Source organism: Scyliorhinus canicula, chromosome 11 (genome assembly GCF_902713615.1).
Source record: "Scyliorhinus canicula chromosome 11, sScyCan1.1, whole genome shotgun sequence".
In the NCBI taxonomy this organism is placed as follows: domain Eukaryota; kingdom Metazoa; phylum Chordata; class Chondrichthyes; order Carcharhiniformes; family Scyliorhinidae; genus Scyliorhinus; species Scyliorhinus canicula.
In genome coordinates this window covers 4,691,818-4,711,212 of record NC_052156.1, presented here as the reverse complement: position 1 = coordinate 4,711,212, position 19,395 = coordinate 4,691,818, and the positions used below count along the sequence as shown (strand labels likewise).

General features: G+C 56.4%; 1 protein-coding gene across 4 annotated transcripts in view; it reads left to right on the top strand.

Annotated features, from left to right (window-relative positions):
* The window catches only part of LOC119973753, a 211,078-nt gene that overhangs the window by 64,370 nt on the left and 127,313 nt on the right, over nt 1-19,395 (top strand). For all 4 annotated transcript variants that reach the window (XM_038812175.1, XM_038812174.1, XM_038812177.1 and 1 more), the window contains 2 exons: nt 3,077-3,160; nt 4,843-5,008. In XM_038812175.1, the coding sequence (XP_038668103.1) occupies nt 3,077-3,160; nt 4,843-5,008 (250 nt within the window). The remainder of the gene's footprint in view (nt 1-3,076; nt 3,161-4,842; nt 5,009-19,395) is intronic.

The following is a 19,395-nucleotide window of genomic DNA, read 5'->3' as shown; positions in this document are numbered from 1 at the left end:
AGTCCCAGAGGGAAGTGGCTCGTCCAGAGGGACGTGGCTCGTCCCGAGGGACTGGCTCAGTGCCAGAGGGCGTGGCTCAGTCCCAGAGGGACGTGGCTCAGTCCCAGAGGGACGTGGCTCAGCCCAGAGGGACGTGGCTCAGCCCAGAGGGCAGTGGCTCAGTCCCAGAGGGGCGGTGGCATCAGCCCAGTGGCAGTGGCTCAGTCCCAGAGGACGTGGCTCAGCCCCAGAGGGACGTGGCTCAGTCCCAGAGGGCCAGTGGCTCAGTCCCAGAGGGACGTGGCTCAGCCCCAGAGGGACGTGGCTCAGTCCCAGAGGGACGTGGCTCAGTCCCAGAGGGACGTGGCTCAGTCCCAGAGGGACGTGGCTCAGTCCCAGAGGGACGTGGCTCAGTCCCAGAGGGGCAGCGGCTCAGTCCCAGAGGGCCAGCGGCTTAGTGCCAGAGGGACGTGGCTCAGCGCCAGAGGGACGTGGCTCAGCCCAGAGGGACGTGGCTCAGTCCCAGAGGGCCAGTGGCTCAGTGCCAGAGGGACGTGGCTCAGCCCCAGAGGGACGTGGCTCAGTCCCAGAGGGACGTGGCTCAGTGCCAGAGGGACGTGGCTCAGTGCCAGAGGGACACGGCTCAGTCCCAGAGGGACACGGCTCAGTTCCAGAGGGACACGGCTCAGTCCCAGAGGGACGTGGCCCAGTCTCAATGCTCCATCACCGTGAGCCTCGAGACCCTGACGGAGATGAGAGTGGGACTCCAGGACTGGCAGTGCCAGGTGATGGCAGAGCCCCGGAGCACATTCCAGCCACACCCCCATCCTATGGAGTAGCCCGAGGGTCCATCAGGCCCCCTGAGGGAGGGGGAGGTGATGGTGCCCTGCCAGGGTCTCCTGCAGGGGATGTGCTGGAACACCGCATTGCCTCGGACCCCCCCCCCCCCCCAACCCCAACCTTTGCTGGTGCGTCAATGGGCAGCCGGCAGAACAAGGTGGCATCTCGTCACCTGTGACACCCGAGAGTCTGCCAGACCCATCCAGACTGCGTCTCTCCAGAGTACGGCTGCCAAACGGGACCAGGTCAGAGAGTGGGATACGCAATGGCCACACCCACATCTGACCTGTCACCTTTGCACCCTCCAAGGCGGAGCATGAGGACACGTAAGATTAGAAAGGTGAAGACCAGTTAGGTTGGCACGGGAGCAGTGCACAGGGGCGAGGTCACAGTTATTGTACATAGTACAGGGACAAATAAACTTCTGTTTATTGACGTTTGGAACTGCCTCGGTCTTCTATCTGAAGGGTCTGAGGGATGGATTAGGCTGAGTGGAGGGTGTACCGGGAGGGGTGGAGTGGGAGGCCAGGGTTGTGGGATTGTGGGGTGGTGATGTTGGCAGAGCCCCTTCCACAGTCCGACGTTCCGCCATATATCGCCTTCGGTGGCGGTAGGGGGCTGGGCCAAGGATGTGGGGGTGACATGTGGTAGGACCTGCCCAGTGAGTGACCCATCACTGCTCACCACCCCAATGACCAAGAAATGTAAGTGTATTCCAAGCACCAAGTGCATTCCAGTCCATCAAGCGCGTGATTGGAATGCACTTACCTCTCTTTGATGTGCTCAATGTTTGTAATCATTGGGGCTTCAACACTTAGAGTCACTGATCCATGAAGGGAGATGAATGAACAAGGCTGCAGCTGGTTTGTGGAAGCTGTCAATCACAGCCCGCTACTAGAAAGTTGTGAATGGCTTGTAGCCAATAGATCTGCGGGGTCTAGACGCAGGTCACAGCCGTTCTCCTTCGTGGAATGGACATATGGAGCCTTCGAGGAATGGACAGGTGTAAATGTTTTGACAGCCACTGTCTGGACTGCTCTCTAGCTTCCAGACAGGGGTCTTGTTTATGGTGGGGGGGGGGGGGGGGGGGGGGGGGGGGGGGGAGGGAGGGGGGGGGGGAGGGGGGAATGGGGGGGAGATTTGTGGAGGGTCCCTCTAGTTTGGGGGTCCCTGTGGAGATTCCTTCAGTTAAGGGGTCCTGGGGCAGCTCCGTATTAAGGGTTTGTGAGGGGGGTGGTCTGGTAGAGGAGGGATGGGCAGGTAGTGCATCGTGGGCGGGATGATGGCCCTTGGATGGACCTTGGGGGAACCGCCCCTCAGGGGTTGCCCCCTTGGCCAACCGCGAGTTCCCCCACCTCAGGGCCACGCTGACAAATACCAGAAGTGATCCGTGCCCACGCGGCAGAATCATGGAGGGCCGGAGACTATGGTGCCCGGTCCACTGAATGGCTCATTAAGACCTCTCGCTGGCGCACGGACATGAACCTCGATCCTGGCACCAGCGGGAGTCGCAGCATCACGTTCAGATTGGCGCCTGGTGCCAATCCTGATTTTCCCTCGACACCCGATTCTCCGTCACATCGGGAAACGGACTTCGGTCGCCGTGGGACGGAGAGTCGAGCCCTTTTTCAGCAATGGGGAGCCGAACTCGCTGGCCTGGTTGGCACCTACTGATCAGGGATCCATTTTGATAGGGTGCCCCTCAGAGTGTGCTTGGAGGGTCCCCTACATCCCCCATCCACAGAAAACGCCACCCCCCGCAGACATGGGCATTTCACCCCCAATTGAGCACACTTCACTATGGGGTCGCTGAAACCCCTTTTCCAGCCCCCCTTTTAGGCCCCCCCATTTCAGGTCCCCCCTTCACTCCCCCTACATGCTCCCACCCCCTTTCACCTCGCTCTGACGGGCATGGACCTCCACATGCCTCGAATCATGGTCGCGCCAACCTGGCACCTTGGCACCCTCGCACTTTCATCCTCACAGTTTGGCAATCCAGGGCTACCAGAGTACCCAGGAACTGGCCAATGGCTCATTTAAATATGATTATCTGGACGGCCCAGCCATCCAGATGGTGCTTGCTGTGTGGGGTTGGGTAACTCGCGCGGGGCTAAGCGCCATTTAGGGCCTCTCCCACGATGTACCCAGCACAACGAGCTGGGCACCGGCCACGCAAAGAGGCAGCACAATCGCGCCCATTATATCAGTAAATGCCTCATTTCTGCCCGTAGCTTCTGACAGTCTTAATCTCCTGTAGGACCGACCCAGCCTGCAGGGCTGCTGTGTGGAGTGTTCCGTCCATACTCGAAAATTCAAATGGTACCAAACAGTCGGTCAAGACGTAAGTGATCACTGAGACCCATTGCTTTAGGGACTATAGAGAGGACGGGGAGGCAGGAGGATGGAGGGGAGAGTGGAGGAGGGAGGGGAGGAGGGAGGGAGGAGGGAGGGAAGGAAGGAGGGAGGGAAGGAGGGAGGGGAGGAGGGAGGGAAGGAGGGAGGGGAGGAGGGAGGGGTGGGGGACGCGAGAAGACAGAGGGGAGGATGGAGCGGAGGGTGGAGGGAAGGCGAGAGGGGAGGCGGGAGGATGAAGGGGGATGGAGTAGAGGAGGGAGGGGAGGATGGAGGAGGGAGGGGAGGGGGACGTGAGAAGACAGAGGGGAGGATGGAGCGGAGGGTGGAGGGAAGGCGAGAGGGCAGAGGGGAGGCGGGAGGATGGAGGGGGATGGAGGGGAGGAGGGAGGGGAGGATGGAGGAGGGAGGGGAGGGGGACGTGAGAAGACAGAGGGGAGGATGGAGCGGAGGGTGGAGGGAAGGCGAGAGGGCAGAGGGGAGGCGGGAGGATGGAGGGGAGGAGGGAGGGGAGGGAGGGAGGGGAGGGGGACGTGAGAAGACAGGGGAGGATGGAGCGGAGGGTGGAGGGAAGGCGAGAGGGCAGAGGGGAGGCGGGAGGAGGGAGGGGAGGAGGGAGGGGAGGATGGAGGAGGGAGGGGAGGGGGACGTGAGAAGACAGGGGAGGATAGAGCGGGGGGTGGAGGGAAGGCGAGAGGGCAGAGGGGAGGCAGGAGGATGAAGGGGGATGGAGGGGAGGAGGGAGGGGAGGATGGAGGAGGGAGGGGAGGGGGACGTGAGAAGACAGAGGGGAGGATGGAGCGGAGGGTGGAGGGAAGGTGAGAGGGCAGAGGATGGAGGATGAAGGGGAGGATGGAGGGGGGATGGAGGGGAGGACGAAGGGGGGGACGGAGGGGAGGAGGGAGGGGAGGAGGGAGGGGAGGAGGGAGGGGAGGAGCGAGGGGAGGAGCGAGGGGAGGAGCGAGGGGAGGAGGGAGGGGAGGAGGGAGGAGGGAGGGGAGGGGGATGTGAGAAGACAGAGGGGAGGATGGAGCGGAGGGTGGAGGGAAGGCGAGAGGGCAGAGGGGAGGCGGGAGGATGGAGGGGGGATGGAGGGGAGGACGAAGGGGGGGACGGAGGGGAGGATGGAGGAGGGAGGGGAGGGGGACGTGAGAAGACAGAGGGGAGGATGGAGCGGAGGGTGGTGGGAAGGCGAGAGGGCAGAGGGGAGGCAGGAGGATGAAGGGGAGGGGGACGTGAGAAGACAGAGGGGAGGATGGAGCGGAGGGTGGAGGGAAGGCGAGAGGGCAGAGGGGAGGCGGGAGGATGAAGGGGAGGATGGAGGGGGGATGGAGGGGAGGACGAAGGGGGGGACGGAGGGGAGGACGAAGGGGGGGACGGAGGGGAGGATGGAGGATGGAGGGGGGGATGGAGGGGGGAATGGAGGGGAGATGAGGAACTGTAAAAGAATGAATGACGTTGGATTTGACAGACCCTGTCATGATTGCAGAATAGTTGGGATGCGGGAGGCACATGTTCAAAATGAGAATATTGGAGACCTAAAGGATTTGCAGATTGATGAATCTTATGAAAAGGAAGATGGAGAAGTTGGTGTGGGGAGTGAGGGATTGTGGTGATTCTGCTCCATCTGTCGCTGTTATCAATTCTCTTTAATATGTTGAATTTACTCAGACCCATCCTCGAGGGAGTCTGTTTGTCTCCGTTTGATGGAAGCCTGTGGAAGGCACCGGTGTGTGAATGTTGTTGCGTGGCCTGCCTGTCCTCCACCATCTACTTCACCACCCTGGAGGGGCTGGTGTGTGCTGACAGCGACGAGTTCCTCCTCCTGGGCCTAGAGGTAAGGTGGAAGGTAGATAACACAAGGCCATTTGGCCCCTCCACGCTAGTACACAGGGAACACAAGGCCATTTGGCCCCTCCACACTAGTACAAAGGGAACACAAGGCCATTCAGCGCCTCCAAGTTAGTACACAGGGAACACGTGGAGGCCATTCAGCCCCTCCAAGCTAGGACACAGGGAACACGTGGAGGCCATTCAGCGCCTCCAAGCTAGTACACAGGGAACACAAGGCCATTCAGCCCCTCCACGCTAGGATACAGGGAACACGTGGAGGCCATTCAGCCCCTCCAAGCTAGTACACAGGGAACACAATGAGGCCTTTCAGCCTCTCCCCAAGCTAGTACACAGGGAACACAAGGCCATTCAGCCCCTCCAAGCTAGGACACAGGGAACACGAGGAGGCCATTCAGCCCCTTAGATTCCATAACCCTTATACCCTTCCCTCAATAAAAACCCAACCCAGTTTTGAAATTTCAAATTCACCTCCAGAATCCATTTTTTTTGCGAGAGAGTTCCTGATTTCCGCTCCCCTTTGTGTGAGGAAGGACCTGCCTTCATTGCTCCATTCAGCCGGGCTCCAACTTCAAGGCTTGTCTCCCTTGACCTGGAATCCGCCACTCCTCCCCCAACCAGAGGAAAGATTCTCTCCATCATCCCTATCACATACCTTTGCCATTTAGTACGATCCCAGACCAAACCCCAACAGTGACTAGGATACCGGAGGCTGAGGGGAAAGGATTCTTCGCTGCAGGAGTTGGTTCTCTCTCAAATAGGGATGTGGCAAATTAACAAACCAACCTTATTACTGACACAGCATCGAACTAATTTTAACTTCAGACAAGAAATAGCTGACCAGTAAAACACTACTAAACAATAAAATGAAACACTTCAACTCCTAACTACTATTTTCTTTATCTACAAGCAAACAAAACCTATCTTGCGTCAAGCCCCCACTTTTAAATACATTTAACAAACACAGGAATACCGACTGTCACAAGGACTTTTCCTGCTCATTCCCTTATTTCCCATTTCTTTCACTTTGTTATTGTTTTTGGTCCATGAATCATTCATGGACATTTGCCTTTAAGTCGAGCAGGGGAAGTCAGGAACTCAATATGATGTGGAGATGCCGGCGTTGGACTGGGGTGAGCACAGTAAGAAGTCTTACAACACCAGGTTAAAGTCCAACTGGTTTGTTTCAAATACGAGCTTTCAGAGCACTGCTCCTTCCTCAGGTGAATGGAGAGGTATGTTCCAGAAATATTTATATAGACAAAGTCAGAGATGCCGGACAATGCTTGGAATGCGAGTATTTGCGGGTAATCAAATCATTACAGATCCAGAGAGAGGGATAATCACAGGTTAAAGAGGTGTGAATTGTCTCAAGCCAGGACAGTTGGTAGGATTTTGCAAGTCCAGGCCAGATGGTGGGGGGTGGATGTAATGCGACATGAATCCAAGATCCTGGTTGAGGCCCACGGGAACTTGGCTATAAGTTTTTGCTCGGCGACTCTGCGTTGTCGCGCGTCCTGAAGGCTGCCTTGGAGAACGCTTACCCGGAGATCAGAGGCTGAATGCCCTTGACTGCTGAGTGTTCCCCGACTGGAAGGGAACATTCCTGCCTGGTGATTGTCGCACGATGCCCGTGTGACAGACGTGAACAGCAGACCGCGAGATCTGCGGTGCAGCAAACGAAAAGGAAAGAGTCGAATTGGACCCCTCCGGAAGGCCGCTGCCCGAGACTCGACATGTATGCTCAAGCCGTCAGGAGTCACGTCAATGCCAGATTCATCAGTCGCATTCACAAGGTAGCCCCGAACGTCACCCAAGCACAACGCAACGCCATCCGCGCTCTCAAGACCAACCGCAACATTGCAATCAAACCAGCAGACAAAGGAGGGGCTACCGTCATACTGAATAGAATGGACTACTGCAAAGAAGTGTACCGACAACTCGACAACCAGGAACACTACAGACAGTTACCTGCAGATCCAACCAAGGAACAGATCTGCCAACTCAACAGACTGATCAAGACCTTGGATCCAGACCTTCAGAGCACCCTACGTGCTGTCATCCCACGTAATCCCCGCATTGGAGATCTCTACTGCCTCCCGAATATACACAAGGCCAACACACCAGGCCGTCCTATCGTTTCAGGCAATGGGACCCTGTGTGAGAACCTCTCTGGCCACATTGAGGGCATCTTGAAACCCATCGTACAAGGTACACCCAGCTTCTGCCGCGACACGACGGACTTCCTACAGAAACTCAGCACCCATGGACCAGTTGAACCAGGAACATTCCTCGTCACAATGGATGTCTCGGCACTCTACACCAGCATCCCCCATGACGACGGCATTGCTGCAACAGCCTCAGTCCTCAATACTGACAACTGCCAATCTCCAGACGCAATTCTGCAACTCATCCGCTTCATTCTAGATCACAACGTCTTCACCTTCGACAACAAATTCTTCATCCAGACGCATGGAACAGCCATGGGGACCGAATTCACACCTCAATATGCCAACGTCTTCATGCACAAGTTTGAACAAGACTTCCTCACCGCACAGAACCTTCAACCTTGATGGGCCGAATGGCCTCCTTCTGCACTGTAAAAAAAAATTCTATGAAACCAACGTTATACACCAGATACATCGATGACATTTTTTTCCTTTGGACCCACAGCGAAGAATCACTGAAACGACTACACGATGAGATCAATAAATTCCATCCCACCATCAGACTCACCATGGACTATTCTCCAAATTCAGTTGCATTCTTGGACACACTCATCTCCATCAAGGACGGTCACCTCAGCACTTCGCTTTACCGCAAGCCCACAGATAACCTCACGATGCTCCACTTCTCCAGCTTTCACCCGAAACACATTAAAGAAGCCATCCCCTATGGACAAGCCCTCCGTATACACAGGATCTGCTCAGACGAAGAGGAGCGTAACAGACATCCACAGATGCTGAAAGATGCCCTCGTACGAACGGGATATGGCGCTCGACTCATCGATCGACAGTTCCAACGCACCACAGCAAAAAACCGCACTGACCTTCTCAGAAGACAAACACGGGACACCACTGACAGAGTACCCTTTGGGGCAGCACGGTGGCCTAGTGGTTAGCACAACCGCCTCACGGCGCTGAGGTCCCAGGTTCGATCCCGGCTCTGGGTCACTGTCCGTGTGGAGTTTGCACATTCTCCCCGTGTCTGCGTGGGTTTCGCCCCCACAACACAAAAATGTGCAGAGTAGGTGGATTGGCCACACTAAATTGCCCCTTAATTGGAAAAAATAATTGGGTAATCTAAATTTAAAAAAAAGACAGAGTACCCTTCGTCGTCCAGTACTTTCCTGGGGTGGAGAAACTACGACATCTTCTTCGCAGCCTTAAACACATCATCAATGAAGATGAACATCTTGCCAAGGTCATCCCACACCCCCACTACTGGCCTTCAAACAACCACGCAACCTCAAACAAACCATTGTTTGCAGCAAACTGCCCAGACTTCAGAACAGCGACCACGACACCACATAACCCTGCCAGGGCAGTCTCTGCAAGACATGCCAGATCATCGACTTGGATACCACCATTACACGTGGAAACACCACCCACCAGGTACGCGGCACATACTCGTGCGACTCGACCAATGTAGTCTACCTCATACGTTACAGAAAAGGATGCCCCGAAGCGTGGTACATTGGCGAGACCATGCAGACACTGCGACAACGAATGAACGGGCATCGTGCGACAATCACCAGGCAGGAATGTTCCCTTCCAGTCGGGGAACACTTCAGCAGTCAAGGGCATTCAGCCTCTGATCTCCGGGTAAGCATTCTCCAAGGCAGCCTTCAGGACACGCGACAACTCAGAATTGCCGAGCAAAAACTTGTAGCTAAGTTCCGCACACATGAGTGCGGCCTCAACCGGGATCTTGGATTCATGTCGCATTACATCCACCCCCCCACCATCTGGCCTGGACTTGCAAAATTCCACCAACTGTTCTGGCTTGAGACAATTCACACCTCTTTAACCTGTGATTATCCCTCTCTCTGGATCTGTAATGATTTGATTACCTGCAAGTGCTCGCATTCCAAGCATTGTCCAGCATCTCTGACTTTGTCTATATATATATTTCTGGATCATACCTCTCCATTCACCTGAGGAAGGAGCTGCGCTCCAAAAGCTCGTGTTTGAAACAAACCTGTTGGACTTTAACCTGGTGTTGTAAGACTTCTTACTAAGGAACTCAATAGTTTGCTGTGTTATGGAGATTTAGATTTCAGTGTGAGAGGTGTGGGCGAGGACCAGCAAATCACGCGCACATGTTCTGGGGGTGTGAGAAGTGTGAGTACTGGGAGGGGGTGTTTGGGACGCTATCGGAGATTGTGGGGGTCGAGCCCGGGCCGGACCCTATGGTGGCGATTATTGGGGTATCGGAAATACCGGAGCTGATGGAGGGCAGGAGGGCCGATGATGTGGCCTTTGCCTCTCTTTCCCGGTGAAGAGTTCTGCTGGAATGCCATTCGACAACGCCACCAGGAATGGCGGGCTGCCTGGGGGACTTGTATTACTTTCTCCGGCTGGGAAAAAAAATCAAGTTTGAATTGAGGGGATCAGCAGAGGGCTTTGAGACACGGTGGGGACTGCTCATGACCATGTTTGAGGAATTGTTCATCGCGTGGCGCAGGGGGATGCACAAACATGCGGAGAATGTTCTTTGATTTATTCATGTTTTTTGTACTTTTGAATATGTTTGAAATAAAATACATTTAAAAAAAGATTTAGATTTTGAACAGAAGAACTCAGACATTACCCGAGAAATTGGAGGGATCCGGTTCGATTGGTTGGCTGGTAGCCAGTGGATTGGCCAGGGATTGTATTCTGCCCAGCAACAGACAGCGATTGGGTCCTGCCAGGTGGGGATTTTTCAGAGAACCCAGCAGGGAAATCTCCTGGTTGCTACGATGAGAGGTTGCGTGTTGCTCTTTGTGTGTGTTTGTCTCTTTCTTTCCCAGATATTTCCTGTCTGCTGTTTCTGACTCTGTAGAGAAGTTTCTGGACCTTGATGAGTCTACAGTGGAAACCATTACAGACAGAAAGTAAACTCCTCATCCTACTGGAGGTCCAGACTGAAGGACAATCTAACTGGAAGACATCCAACTGAAACAGACTTTAATCCTTTTACTTTTAGTATTATTTTGACACCCTTCTTTCCCCTCTGTGTTTATCTGGCTTGCACGGTGAAAATCGCTTATTGTCACAAGTAGGCTTCAAATGAAGTTACTGTGAAAAGCCCCTAGTCGCCACATTCCGGCCCCTGTTCAGGAAGGCTGGTATGGGAATTGAACCGTGCTGCTGGACTGCCTCGGTCTGCTTTCAAAGCCAGCGATTTAGCCCTGTGCTAAATCAGTCCCTGTGTATAGACGGTGAGATGAGTTAAAGGGGAGAGGGGGGGGGGGGTGTTAGAAATTAGAGCATAGTTAACCAGTTGTATTTGCTGCCCTTTAGTTATAGTTATCATTATTAATAGAAGTTAATTATGTTTACATTTACAAACCTGGTGACTTGTTTTTGGGGAGCCGGGGACCAAAAACCTTGAGTATTTCTAAAATTGAGTTAATTTCAATTGTGTTGCGACTTCGGGTCAAGTGGGGCTGGAATTGACTACACACTAGCCTAGGGAGTCGTAACACTGAATGAATATCTTTTGGGGAAAGAGAGATCCTTCAGGAAACAGCCTGTGGATTCTTGTCTGTGCCAAACCATTGTTTAACATGGCAGCTCTTTCCAAAAGTTGCTGTTCTGTTCACAGCCAAATCAAAACTGCCTGAATCAAAATCTGACTGCTTCAACCCCAGATTTCCCAGATATAACATCATCCTTGTCCCACTCAAATCCCATGACCTGATTACTTACATTTAAACACAAAGGGCTGAATCTTCTGCCCCTTGACGCAATCACACTCAGGATCCACGTCACACTGCAGCTACGCTCCCAGCATACGCACACCTTCCTGCCTCACCCCCCACCTGTAGGACCTACCCACACACAAGCCTCTAACCATTAGGCACAGTGACCCTGTCTCCGCATGCCAAGCTGCTGTTGAGATAACACAAGGCCCACCCGATTGAGGAGACCCACAGCAGACCCCACTGGGGAGACAGGACAGAGATCGCAGAGCCTATCGCCGACACAGGTTGTGGCAGCTATCGGTACCCCTGCCCACAGGGACGGGCAGTGAGGATAGAGGCTCCCTGGTGCCACTCACTGATGGGCAAAGGTGTGCAGTGTGGGAGGCAACACATCGGGGGGGAATGGCTGAGGGGTGGGTGGACTTGGGGGGACATGTGGAGGGTGGAGCTGGAGTGTAACTCAGTGTCACCATGTAGCCTGTTGGATTTGGACGGGCGATGGAATTCACATCTTGTTAACACGTCTTCCCTTTTCCCAACTTGCAGAAGATGGATTTTGACTTCAGCCAGGAACGCTCGCTGTCTGCCTTCCCGCGGCTCTGGTCACAGATGCACGGAGGCTGGAGGCACAGGGCCCTCTGGGGGAGGACTCTGCGTAGGAGGAGCCGGCCCCAGAAGAGCAGGGGCCTGCTGAAGGGGCTGGAGAGGCGGCCATCCAACAGGCCGAGGGGGAGGAGGTGTGAAGGAGACATCCCATCAGGACACGTTTATACCGTCAGCGCAAGTCATTCGAGGACCAGCCGGACCACATGTGCTGCCAGAGACTTCTCACCTGGCAACATGGAGGCATAGAGGAGGACACCCACTCCCGGTTGCCATTACGGTGATGGTCGCCCTTAACTTCTATGCCTCAGGGTTATTCCAGGCGCTGAGCGGGGACTTGTCGGGTATATCTCAGATACCCGGGTATATCGCAGATGCCCGGGTATATCTCAGATACCCGGGTATATCGCAGATGCCCGGGTATAACTCAGATGTCCGGGTATATCGCAGATGCCCGGGCATATCGCAGATGCCCGGATAGATCGCAGATGCCCGGGTATATCGCAGATGCCCGGATAGATCGCAGATGCCCGGATAGATCGCAGATGCCCGGGTATATAGCAGATGCCCGGATAGATCGCAGATGCCCGGGTATATCGCAGATGCCCGGGTATATCGCAGATGCCCGGATATATCGCAGATGCCCGGGTATATCGCAGATGCCCGGGTATATCGCAGATGTCCGGGTATATCGCAGATGCCCGGATATATCGCAGATGCACGGGTATATCGCAGATGCCCGGGTATATCGCAGATGCCCGGGTATATCGCAGATGCCCGGGTATATCGCAGATGCCCGGGTATATCGCAGATGTCCGGGTATATCGCAGGTGTCCGGGTATATCTCAGATGCCCGGGTATATCGCAGATGCCCGGGTATATCGCAGATGCCCGGATATATCGCAGATGCCCGGGTATATCGCAGATGTCCGGGTATATCGCAGATGCCCGGATATATCGCAGATGCCCGGGTATATCGCAGATGCCCGGGTATATCGCGGATGCCCGGGTATATTGCAGATGTATGGGTATATCGCAGATGCCCGGGTATATCGCAGATGTCCGGGTATATCGCAGATGCGCGGGTATATCGCAGATGCCCGGGTATATCGCAGATGCCCGGGTATATCGCAGATGCCCGGGTATATCGCAGATGCCCGGGTATATCGCAGATGCCCGGGTATATCGCAGATGCCCGGGTATATCGCAGATGTCCGGGTATATCGCAGATGCCCGGGTATATCGCAGATGCCCGGGTATATCGCAGATGTCCGGGTATATCGCAGATGCCCGGGTATATCGCAGATGCCCGGGTATATCACAGATGTATGGGTATATCGCAGATGCCCGGATATATCGCAGATGCCCGGGTATATCGCAGATGCCCGGGTATATCGCAGATGCCCGGGTATATCGCAGATGTCCGGGTATATCGCAGATGCCCGGGTATATCGCAGATGCCCGGGTATATCGCAGATGCCCGGGTATATCGTAGATGCCCGGGTATATCGCAGATGCCCGGGTATATCGCAGATGCCCGGGTATATCGCAGATGCCCGGGTATATCGCAGATGCCCGGGTATATCACAGATGTTCGGGTATATCGCAGATGCCCGGGTATATCGCAGATGCCCGGGTATATCGCAGATGCCCGGGTATATCGCAGATTCCCGGATAGATCGCAGATGCCCGGGTATATCGCAGATGCCCGGGTATATCGCAGATGCCCGGGTATATCTCAGATGCCCGGGTATATCGCAGATGCCCGGGTATATCGCAGATGCCCGGGTATATCGCAGATGTACGGGTCTATCGCAGATGCCCGGGTATATCTCAGATGCCCAGGTATATCGCAGATGCCCGGGTATATCGCAAATTTACGGGTATATCGCAGATGCCTGGGTATATCACAGATGACCGGATATATCGCAGATGACCGGGTATATCGCAGATGTCCGGGTATATCGCAGATGTCCGGGTATATCGCAGATGCCCGGGTATATCGCAGATGCCCGGGTATATCACAGATGTTCGGGTATATCGCAGATGCCCGGGTATATCGCAGATGCCCGGGTATATCGCGGATGTCCGGGTATATCACAGATGCCCGGGTATATCGCAGATGCCCGGGTATATCGCAAATGCCCGGGTATATCACAGATGTTCGGGTATATCGCAGATGCCCGGGTATATCGCAGATGCCCGGGTATATCGCGGATGTCCGGGTATATCGCGGATGCCCGGGTATATCGCAGATGTTCGGGTATATCGCAGATGCCCGGGTATATCGCGGATGCCCGGGTATATCGCGGATGCCCGGGTATATCGCGGATGCCCGGGTATATCGCAGATGCCCGGGTATATCGCAGATGTCCGGGTATATCGCAGATGCCCGGATAGATCGCAGATGCCCGGGTATATCGCAGATGCCCGGGTATATCGCAGATGCCCGGGTATATCGCAGATGCCCGGATAGATCGCAGATGCCCGGGTATATCGCGGATGTCCGGGTATATCGCGGATGTCCGGGTATATCGCAGATGTCCGGGTATATCGCAGATGCCCGGGTATATCGCAGATGCCCGGGTATATCGCGGATGCCCGGGTACATCGCGGACGCCCGGGTATATCGCAGACACACGGGTATATCGCAGACGCCCGGGTATATCTCAGATGCCCGGGTATATCGCAGATGTACGGGTATATCGCAGATGTATGGGCATATCGCAGATGCCCGGGTATATCGCAGATGTCCGGGTATATCGCAGATGCCCGGATAGATCGCAGATGCCCGGGTATATCGCAGATGCCCGGGTATATCGCAGATGTTCGGGTATATCTCAGATGCCCGGGTATATCGCAGATGCCCGGGTATATCGCAGATGTACGGGTATATCGCAGATGTTCGGGTATATCGCAGATGCCCGGATAGATCGCAGATGCCCGGGTATATCGCAGATGCCTGGGTATATCACAGATGCCCGGGTATATCGCAGATGCCCGGGTATATCGCAGATGTCCGGGTATATCGCAGATGCCCGGGTATATAGCAGATGCCCGGGTATATCGCAGATGCCCGGGTATATCACAGATGTTCGGGTATATCGCAGATGCCCGGATAGATTGCAGATGCCCGGGTATATCGCAGCTGCCCGGGTATATCGCGGATGCCCGGGTATATCGTGGATGCCCGGGTATATCGCGGATGCCCGGGTATATCGCAGACGCCCGGGTATATCGCAGATGCCCGGGTATATCGCAGATGCCCGGGTATATCGCAGATGTACGGGTATATCGCAGATGCCCGGGTATATCGCAGATGTACGGGTATATCGCGGATGCCCGGGTATATCGCAGATGTACGGGTATATCGCGGATGCCCGGGTATATCGCGGATGCCCGGGTATATCGCAGATGTACGGGTATATCGCGGATGCCCGGGTATATCGCAGACGCCCGGGTATATCGCAGATGCCCGGGTATATAGCAGATGCCCGGGTATATCGCAGATGCCCGGGTATATCGCAGATGTCCGTTCACAGGTACATCCACACTGTCACAGTTGCCCTTTTTGGCCGGGCAGTGGATGATATCCCCTTCAATCTGGACAAAGCCCACCAGGATGCCCCGGGATTCATCGGCATCGCTGGCATGCTGCAGGGCTAGGGGGTGATAGATGTGTCACATGACCCCCTCTGGGCACTGCTTCATCACGGAGTGCCATTCATAAATAGGAAGGGGTTGTACCCCCTGGACATGCGGTCGGTATGTGACTGCCAACATTAGGCATGTCTGCATGATACCGAGGCAGCGCACACGACTCGTTCACCCTGGCAGACTCACCGGTTCACGCCACCTTCCAGGCGCTCGCTCAGATGGGGGGTTGGCTGCTGGGTGACAAGGGTCACCCGCTGAGGTCGTGGCTAATGGGGCCTGTCTGGAGGCCCCAGACTGAGACGAAGCTCCGTTATAACGACGCCCATGCTGTAACCAGGAGCGTTTCCGAGCGGCACAACGGCGTTTGAAAGATGGGGTTCCGGTGCCTGGACTGTTCCGATCGGGCTTTCCATTATAGCCCAGGAGGGTCTCCAACATCGTGGTGGCCTGTTGCTTCCGTCAGAACATCAGGCAGCAGAGGGGGGCATGCTGGAGGAGGAGGAAGAACGCCAGGTTCAGGATGATCAGACCATGGAGCCCGGGCTGGAACGAAGACCGCTCAGCGTGTGCTCCAGGCCGCCGCACACGGGAAAATGTAATCACCTCCCGATCTTCACACTGCGAGGCCTGGCCACCGACAGCTCCCCCACCCTGTTCCACCTCTCCATACTCTCCCCAAAGCCCAAAGCCCCTTCTAAATGGTTCCCCTTCCCTATAATCAATCACATCCTCGCATGGCCCATCCTCCTGTCACTCCCATCATAGAATCATAGAATCCTTACCATGAAGAAGGAGGCCATTCGGCCCATCAAGTCTGCATCGACCCTTTGAAACACCACCCTACCTAGGCCCAATCCCCGGCCTTTTCCTGCAACCCTTTCCTAAAGGATCCCACCACCCCAGCTCCCCACCACCCCCACCCCCAACCCCTCCCCAGTGCCTACCTGCATCACTAACTGGTGTCTAACTTGTGTCTAACTTTTGTATCTTGCGTAGCCTGCCGCTCCTTCCCAGTGTGACCCCAGACAGCACACCAGACGTGGAGGCGGCCTGCTGCTTACCTCACTCTCTGACCTGAGGGGCCATTGGTGGCCGTCCTCTGGAGGGCCTGGACCTGGATGGTCCTGTCCGACTTTCAGGAATCAAAGGTCATGAGGTTGCCACCTTGTTCTGCCCGTTGCCCATCAGATACGGCAGTGTCAGGTGGGAGGTGGGGGGGATTAGGAATCACTGAGGTGTTCCCAGCACCTCGTCTGTAGTCACCGGGAGTCACCGGCACGGGTCCATCACTTAGCACTGCTGCCTCACGGTGCTCATGATCTGAGTTCGATCCCGGCCCCGGTTCACTGTCTGTGTAGAGTTTGCACATTCTCCCCGTGTCTGCGTGGGTCTCACCCCCACAACTCAAAAAGATATGCAGGGTAGGTAGGTGGATTGGCAAAGCTAAATTGCCCCTTCATTGGAAAAAAAGAATTGGATACTCTAAATTTATAAAATAAAAATAAACATGACTGCCTGTGTCTGATCTTCCCTTTCCTGAGCCTCAGCCATCGACCGCACAGTCTGCCCCAAACTTTGGACATCTAGAACCATGGCTGTGACGTTTCCACCGGGGAGATCTCGGGGAGGAGTGGTCTGGGGGACAGTTGCTACAGGCACATCACTTTGCACTAGGGGCTCACTTGGTTGTCCCACTCCCACCTCCACCTGGGAGATAGCGCCCTCCTCCACCTCCACCGCTAGCTGCAGCACCCTTAGATTGGCAGGGGTGAGAGCCCTGAGGGCCGGCTTGCCTCCTCCTGTCTTCTCCTGCTCCTGGTAATTATGGGCTGTCTTCCTCGGAGGCACGTAGTCATGGTGAGAAGCATGGTGGTGAGTTACACTGTGGAGTCTGTAGCTGGTGGCAGGCGTGTAAATGGCACCCGGCCAGAGGACAATACAGGTGTTGGGGTTTGGTACAGGGTGGGATGTGAGGGAGATTGGCCTCGGGGTGGGGGTGGGGTGAGGGCTGAGGAGTGAGGGACAGGAGTGATTCCAGGGACACAGGCCAATAAAGCGATCTCACAAAGACCTCATTCTTACCCATATTCAATTTGTACCCTGAAGACCGACTGAATTCCGACCGTATCCATATAATCTCTCCAAGCCCCCCTGCGGGACTGCAATATACAGAAATAGATCATCCGCGTATAGCGAGACCCTGTGCTCCAGGCCCCTCCCCCACACTATCCCCGCCAGATCCCTGATGCTCTCAGCGCCATTGCCAATGGCTCGATAGTCAAGGCAAACAACAGTGGGGAGAGTGGGTACTCCTGCCTTGTCCCCCAGTGAGGCCAGAGCTCACTCGGTTTGTCCGCACACTCGCCACCGGCGCCTGGTACAGCAACAGGACCCAGTCCATAAAACCTTGCCCAAACCCAAACCGCCCCAGGACCTCCCCCAGATTGGCCCACTCCACCCGATCAAAGGCCTTCTCTGCGTTCATGGCGACCACCACCTCCCTCCCTCGGAGGGGCATCATAATCACATTGAGTAACCTCCTGATGTTGACTGCCAGATGCCTCCCCTTCACGAACCCCGTGTGGTCCTGCCCTGTCACCACTGGCACAAAATCCTCTATTCTCGAGGCCAAGATCTTAGCCAGTAGTTTGGCATCAGCAGGGAGTTTGACCTTTATGACACACATTGGTCCGGGTCCGTTTCCCGCTTTAGAATGAGGAAGATTGAAGCCTGCGGCAATGTCAGGGGGGGGGGGGAGGGGGCGGTGGGGGAGGGGGCGGGGTGGGGGGAGGGGGCGGGGGGGGAGGGGGCGGTGGGGGGAGGGGGCGGGGGGGGGCGGTGGGGGGAGGGGGCGGTGGGGGGAGGGGGCGGGTGGGGGGGGAGGGGGCGGTGGGGGGGGGAGGGGGCGGTGGGGGGGGGAGAGGGGGCGGGGGGGAGGGGGCGGTGGGGGGGAGGGGGCGGTGGGGGGGGGAGAGGGGGCGGGGGGGGAGGGGGCGGTGGGGGGAGGGGGCGGGGGGGGCAGGGGGGGGCGGTTGGGGGGGGGAGGGGGCGGGGTGGGGGGAGGGGGCGGGGGGGGACAGGGGGGGGAGGGGGGCTGGGGGGGGAGGGGGGCGGGGGGGGAGGGGAGGGGGGCGGTGGGGGGAGGGGAGGGGGGCGGTGGGGGGAGGGGGGCGGTGGGGGGAGGGGGGGCGGGGGGAGCTATCCCAGCTCCCTTACCAGCAGTGGCCCCAATGTCCCCGAGAGCATCTTATAAATTTCTACCGGGTACCCGTCCGGACCCGGGGCCTTGCCCGATTGCATCGCCTCCAGCCCCTCCACCACTTCTACCAGCCGAATTGGGACCCCCAGGCCCACCACCAGCTCCTCTTCCACATTCGGTAACTCCAACCCCTCTAAAAACCGCCTCATTGTTTCTGCCCCAGCTGGGGGTTCCGACTTATATCATTTGCTATAAAAGTCCCGAAACCCCCCATTGACCCCCGCCGGGGACAAGACCATGGGCGGGATTTTTCCGTAATTGGCGGGGTGGGCAACTCCGGCGGGACGGACTGACGTGAAGCACTCTGGCGTCGGGCCACCCCAAAGGTGCGGAATCCTCCGCATCTTCAGGGACTAGGCCCGCCCTGGAGTGGTTTCTGCCGGCCGGTGGGAATGGGGCTTGGCGCCACGCCAACTGGCGCCGAAAGGCCTCTGCCAGCCAGCGCGAGTTGGTGCATGCACGGGAGCGGCAGCGTGTGCTGGCGTCATCCCTGCGCTTGCGCAGAGGGCTTCGCTTCTGCACCGGGAATGGCGGACCGGTACAGCCTCTGGTGCGGAAGGATAGAGTGCCCCCATGGCACAGGCCTGCCCGTGGATAGGTCAACCCCGATCGCGGGCTAGGCCACCGTGGGGGCACCTTGGAGGGCGGCGGGGGCGGGATTCACGCCGACCCTCGGCGATTCTCCGACCCGGCGGGGGGGGGGGGGGGGTCGGAGAATCCTGTTCCTGATCTCCCTCGCAGCTTCCTCAAGTAGTGCGCTAGCATCCTAATTTCCTTCTCTCCATACGCAGACACTGCCCCACTCGCCCTCCTTAACTGCCCCACTGCCTTACCTGTAGATAGTAGTCCAAATTCCATCTGCAGCCTCTGCCGCTCCTTTAACAGCCCTTCCTCCAGGGCCTCAGTATATATCCAGTCGACCTGCAGGATTACCTCCACTAGC